Raw genomic sequence first — 6,297 nt, forward strand, 5'->3', positions numbered from 1 at the left:
TGCAGCGCGCCTCGGCCCCCGAGGCCCCCGCCGCGTCCGGCTCCTTCCCTGCGGCCCGCCAATCACGCCCGGCCGCCGCGGAAGCCCGGTTTCTGAGGGTCCCCAAAGCCCCGCCCCTCCGGCCCCGGGCCGCCCCTGCGCCCAACCGTCCCGGTGATTGACAGGCGAGCCGGGCGGAAGCTGCGGCGCCTGCGCGCTGGCCGCGCAGCGCTCCCCTCGGGCCGGGCCGGGGAGTTCCCAGCAGACCCCGCGCCGCGCCTGCGCAGTGCGGGGGAGGCTTTTAATTCCATTGTGGAGAGGACGGCGTTATTTTTATTAACTGGAGGCGGCGGCGGCGGCGGCGGCGGCGGCGGGACCGTAAGTGTGGCGGGGGGGGGGGCGCGGGGCGGGCGAGGCCGGGAGGGGCGCGGGGCCGAGCGCGCGGCGCCGCGGGGACCGCGCGGCGCTCGGGGCGGGGCGGCGGCGGGTCGGGCGCGGGGTCCCGCGGGCCCGGTCCCAGCGCCTCTCCTGTCCCCCTGTCCCTCCCGTCCGCAGCCAGGCCTCCTCCGGGCTATGAAAGTCGGCGGCGGCTTCCTGAGCGGCAGCGGCGGCGCCGGCGGCGGGCGGGCGGACATGGAGCCCGGCTTCCCGCAGGGTCTGGTCATGTTCAACCACCGGCTGCCCCCGGTCGCCAGCTTCGCCCGGCCGGCCGGCCCGGCCGCCCCTCCCCCGCCCTGCGTGCTGGCCGCCTCCGGCCCCGCGGCCCCGGCCGCCGAGCCCCCCCCCGCGCCGGCCCCGGACGTGACTTTCAAGAAGGAGCCGGCGGCGGGCGGCGCGGCCTTCCCGGCGGCGCGGGCCTCCTGGGGCTTCCTGCCGTCGCTGGTGAGCATCAAGCAGGAGAAGCCGGCGGAGCCCGACGAGCCGCCGCCGCCCCCGGCGCAGCACCAGCACCAGCACCAGCACCACTTCGCGGGGCTGTTCGCGGGCGCCGACGGCGGCGGCCCCGGCGCCATCCCGGACCTCGGCGCCCTGCCCCCGCACGCCCCGCCGCCGCCCGCGCAGCACCCCCTGGCCGGCGCGGACGGGCCAAAGCAGGACACGCACGCACTCAAAAGGGCGAAGAGGCCAAAGCCAGAATCTCAGGGAATCAAAGCCAAGAGGAAGCCGAGCGCGTCCTCCAAACCTCCCGCGGCGGGAGACGGGGCCGGCGCCGTGCTCTCCCCCAGCCAGAAACCTCACATCTGCGATCACTGTAGCGCCGCGTTCCGCAGCTCCTACCACCTGCGGAGACACGTCCTCATCCACACGGGGGAGAGGCCCTTCCAGTGCGGCCAGTGCAGCATGGGCTTCATCCAGAAGTACCTCCTGCAGCGGCACGAGAAGATCCACAGCAGGGAGAAGCCGTTTGGGTGCGACCAGTGCAGCATGAAGTTCATCCAGAAGTACCACATGGAGAGACACAAGAGGACCCACAGCGGAGAAAAGCCATATAAGTGCGACACCTGCCAGCAGTACTTTTCGAGGACCGACAGGCTGTTGAAACACAGACGCACGTGTGGTGAAGCCATAGCGAAAGGAGCCACCGGCGCAGAACCTGGGTCGTCAAACCCTCACGGTATGGGGCACCTGGCTGTGTTGTCTCAGGGAAACACCAGTTCTTCAAGGAGGAAAACCAAGTCAAAAAGCCTCGCCGTCGACAGTAAGGAACATAGTAAGACTGCTAAAGCGACCGAAGCGCCAATTGCCAACAGCCTGAGCGTGCAGAGTTACTCCGTGGAGATGCCTGCTATGTCTTCCGGTGGAGGCATAATTGGCCCTGGTGTGGACGAACTGCAGAAAAGGGTGCCAAAATTGATCTTTAAGAAAGGAAGCAGAAAGAGTACAGACAAAAACTACCTTAACTTCGTGTCACCGTTACCAGACATAGTTGGACAGAAGCCTTTGTCTGGGAAACCAGGTGGCTCACTTGGCATAGCGTCGAGTACAGGTGTGGAGACCATTAGTCTTCTCCAGGGTACAGGTGGCAAGCAAGGCCAGATGAATAGTAATTATGATGATGCCATGCAGTTTTCAAAGAAAAGAAGATACTTACCAACTGCCAGCAGCAACAGTGCCTTCTCTATAAACGTGGGACACATGGTCTCCCAGCAGTCCGTCATTCAGTCTGCGGGGGTCAGTGTTTTGGACAGTGAGACCCCATTGTCACTTATCGACTCCTCAGCTCTAAATACTGAAATTAAGTCTTGTCATGACAAGTCTGGAATTCCGGACGAGGTTTTGCAGAGTATTTTGGATCAGTACTCCAACAAGTCGGAAAGCCAGAAGGAGGATCCTTTCAACATAACGGAACCACGAGTGGACTTACACACCTCAGGAGAACACTCTGAGTTGGTTCAAGAAGAGAATTTGAGCCCAGGCACCCAGACCCCTTCCAGCGAGAAGGCAAGCATGTTGCAAGAATACTCCAAGTACCTCCAGCAGGCTTTTGAAAAATCCACGAATGCGGGTTTCACGCTTGGACACGGTTTCCAGTTTGTCAGCTTGTCTTCGCCTCTCCACAACCACACTTTATTTCCAGAAAAACAGATATACACTACGTCTCCTTTGGAGTGTGGTTTTGGCCAGTCTGTTACCTCAGTGTTGCCATCTTCGTTGCCAAAGCCTCCTTTTGGGATGTTGTTTGGATCTCAGCCAGGTCTTTACCTGTCTGCTTTGGATGCCACCCATCAGCAGTTGACACCTTCCCAGGAGCTGGATGACCTGATAGATTCTCAGAAGAATCTGGAGACCTCTTCCGCCTTTCAGTCCTCATCTCAGAAACTGACTAGCCAGAAGGAACAGCAGAAAAACTTAGAGTCCTCAGCCAGCTTTCAGATTCCATCTCAGGAGTTAGCTAGCCAGATAGATCCTCAGAAAGACCCAGAGCCTAGAACGACGTACCAGATTGAGAACTTTGCACAAGCATTTGGTTCTCAGTTCAAGTCGGGCAGCAGGGTGCCAATGACCTTTATCAGTAACTCTAATGGAGAAGTGGACAATAGAGTAAGGACTTCAGTGTCAGATTTCTCAGGGTATACAAACATGATGTCTGATGTAAGTGAGCCATGTAGTACGAGAGGAAAGACACCCACCAGCCAGAGTTACCGGTAAGGTCCCCAGAGTGACCGGGCTGGAGGTCTTCTAATGTAATTTTGTTTTATTTTGAGAACACTGCCATTGGAATGTTTCTACACGATCCTATTAAGAATAATGTAATGCCCTTTCAATGCAACTTTTCATATTTAGTTTATTTTGTTAGCGTGATTTTAGCTCTGTTTGTATTATGATTTTTAATCAAAATCAATAGATTAAAAATAGTTTGCCATTCAAAGTGACAATGTTTAGCAATCAAATTTACATGTATAGATCGTCAGGGAATAGCCCAAAAGTTTTAACTGCAAAAAAAAAAAAAAAAAAAAACCACAAAAAACTAAAAACAAACAAACAAAAAAAAACTTACAAAAAAACAAAACAAAAAAAAACTTTGTTGCTAGGATTAAGGTTATTCTAATTGCTTCACTCTCAGGAAAGTGTAATAACGCATGGGAATTCTGTACGTATCACTGTAATGGAATATCCAATTTACAGATAGTATGATACACATTTCATCATTTAAGTAAGGGATCGAGAACATTTCAAATTGCTCTATCTGGGCTGATGTGATATACATTTCATCATTTAAGTGGGGGATGGAAAACATTTCAAATAGCTGTCTCCATCTGGGCTGATCCAAAATTCTGAGATGTTGGCTACCTGTATTTCGTTGCAGCTTTTAAATGTACTCTGAACTTCCAAACCACATTCATTCCAGCCTGGTAGAACAAATATTCTTGGATCTTTGATCAAAGCCTGGAATGATAGCTTTAATAAAAGAAGAAAAAAAAGCACCCTCTCCTTATCCCCACTGTAATAGGCTGTAATTCCATTAGGAGTCCGCTGACACCTAGTAGAGTGTCGAAGCCCAAGTGGTTGGTTCCAGTATTAGAAACCCAGTTGGAATTATACCGTTCTTTGAAATTTGGGGTCTGGTTATTATACATGGCCTAATGACGTTGCCCTCTTGTCTGTATTCCTACATGTCACCCACACTTCTGGGGTTCTCTTTTGTTACTAATCTCTCCAAGAGTTCTGGACCTTCCGTATTCCTCCTTTCTGTCTTGGCAGTTTCGATTTTAGAATGACTTACATTCCATAGGTAATTTCATTATGCATTTTATATGCCTGTGACATCCAGATACTAAACAATAAAGTCACACCACCACCCCCCTCCACCCCCCGGATTTTCATGTATAATAAAGCCCTACAGACTCGGAGCTTTCGATACTCACAAGGGTGTAATTCCAACTGGTGACACAGCTAATGTGAGGGAGAAGAGGGCCTCGTTTAGTTACGACATCAGAGCCTCTGAAACCGCAGCCTTGGGTGCCCATTGAAAGGGTGCGCTAGTCAGTATTGTACAGGGGTCTTGTAAAGTCATCAGAACTTGCTGTCAGTGCTAATTGCCATTTGCAGCTGCTGCCAGTGGCTCTGCTCTAAACCACTTCTTAGCAATTGTATTTTTTTTCCTGATTATATTTTTTAATGTACTTTGGTGTTTATGCTGATGAGTTTTTTTATGTACTTTTGGTGATGTTTCAGTCTTATGTACTCTTCTGACGTCAGAAAAGTACCACTGGTTGTTTGCAGTCTTATTGTGTAATCAGCCTACCACAGGCTTCCATGTATAATAAAGTAATTAATATTGTGCAAGTGTAAAACACTTATGAAAGCAGTGTTTGGAAAATAAGAAATTATTAAAAATGGTTACAAAATGCTAGTTAATTTCCTCTTCCCACCTTCCTCCCTTAGGTGTTTATCAGCTAAAGGATCACCTATTTGTTATTGCAAAATCCTTAGAAAATGTGTTTAATCCTCGTAAATGCCCTCAATTCTAAAAAGTTTGTATTTCTTATTTCGGAAAGTGCAGTTGAGTTCTGTTGAGTACAGAGTACAAGCTGTAATCAGAGGATGGAGAGGACCTTTACCACTGTTATCTCTTAAGCTGTATTTTTCTCCAGTGTTTTGTTTTATACAGGTTTTGAATTTCTTTAACTTTTATTGTGTGTACTGAATACTGCATATGTATTATTATTCTGATTGTTTGCTCTAGTTTACTACCAATAAAAGACCTGTTAATCACAAAATTGAAGAAAGGAGCTATCGCTTAATATCCAGTCACAGCGTTCAGATTTTTCTATTAACATTTCATAAAATATTCATGCTATAATGTGCAGTTGAGGGACTCGTATTTTTATTGTGCGTTTTTAGAAAACTTTTAAGTTATACTGCATGTTTCTTGGTTTATTTGACAATTGGTTGAATATTTTCCTTGTGCCTGAGGCACACTATGGAAGGATAGAAATTTAACATGAAATTAGAATGTGTTTTATTGAGATTGGGTCAGCCACGCTAAACGTGATTCCAGAGAGAGGATTTATTGAGGCTTTCATTTCAAATCAGACTCCAGTATCTTGGGTCTAGGTACATCCTTTTTGCCTCTTAAAAGGTTGTAATAAAACAAGAGTATGACACAAAAATGGTCTTGAGCATTTTTAGTAGGAAAAATGTATTGTTAAATCATAGTCTAACGATGTTTTTTTTTTTTAATTAAATTTATTGGGGTGACAATTGTTAGTAAATTTACATAGATTTCAGGTGTACAATTCTGTATTACATCGTCTATAAATCCCATTGTGTGTTCACCACCCAGAGTCAGTTCTCCTTCCATCACCATATATTTGATCCCCTTTACCCTCATCACCCACCCCCCACCCCCTAACGATGTTTTAAAAGGTTGCAAGAATAGCTGTTGGAAGGAAAGAGCTAACAGGTAAATATTGAAGATGCAGAATAGGTATTCATAAGTTAGTAAATAGGTTCACTTAAAGTTGAAGGAGAAAAAAATTGTAGATGGCAACATAAAATGAGAAATTAGACTTCGAAATTTAGTGCTACAGATGTTGACTTAGTAAAAATATTAAAGGGTAGAGTAGAATAGGTCTTCCTTATATGATACTGTGGTGGGGAAATGATAAATTACATTAAGCATAAACATAGATTTCTCAGTAGAGGAGTACCTGCTTGTGGGCCCATATGATTAGGAAAAGACAATCAGTTTTACCTTCGCCAAGGTTGGTATTCACTAGATTGGGTCATTTTCTTGAACAGGAATGCTCAGAATCTCACTGATTCTGCATTGAAATCCAACTCTTTGATTTCTCTGCACAGGCGATTTGTTTC

At 48.3% G+C, this 6,297-nt stretch overlaps 1 protein-coding gene across 2 annotated transcripts; it reads left to right on the forward strand.

Annotated features, from left to right (window-relative positions):
* The first annotated feature begins 261 nt into the window (after nt 1-261).
* ZNF281 (zinc finger protein 281) lies at nt 262-5,583 on the forward strand. Of its 2 annotated transcripts, none has more exons than XM_081038953.1 (2): nt 262-357; nt 535-5,583. In XM_081038953.1, the coding sequence occupies exon 2, from the start codon at nt 553-555 to the stop codon at nt 3,127-3,129; it is 2,577 nt and encodes an 858-aa protein (XP_080895079.1). In that variant the 5' UTR covers nt 262-357; nt 535-552; the 3' UTR covers nt 3,130-5,583. The 2 variants fall into 2 exon arrangements, with proteins under 2 accessions (XP_080895079.1, XP_080895080.1); XM_081038954.1 differs by having other exon boundaries at nt 303-357; nt 539-5,583.
* Nucleotides 5,584-6,297: the final 714 nt, after the last annotated feature.

The sequence above is a fragment of the Rhinolophus hipposideros genome (assembly GCF_964194185.1).
Source record: "Rhinolophus hipposideros genome assembly, chromosome: 26".
NCBI classification, from domain to species: domain Eukaryota; kingdom Metazoa; phylum Chordata; class Mammalia; order Chiroptera; family Rhinolophidae; genus Rhinolophus; species Rhinolophus hipposideros.

Coding starts and splice junctions, on each gene's coding strand:
- ZNF281 (XM_081038953.1), top strand. CDS start 553: ATGAAAGTCGGCGGCGGCTTCCTGAGCGGCAGCGGCGGCGCCGGCGGC.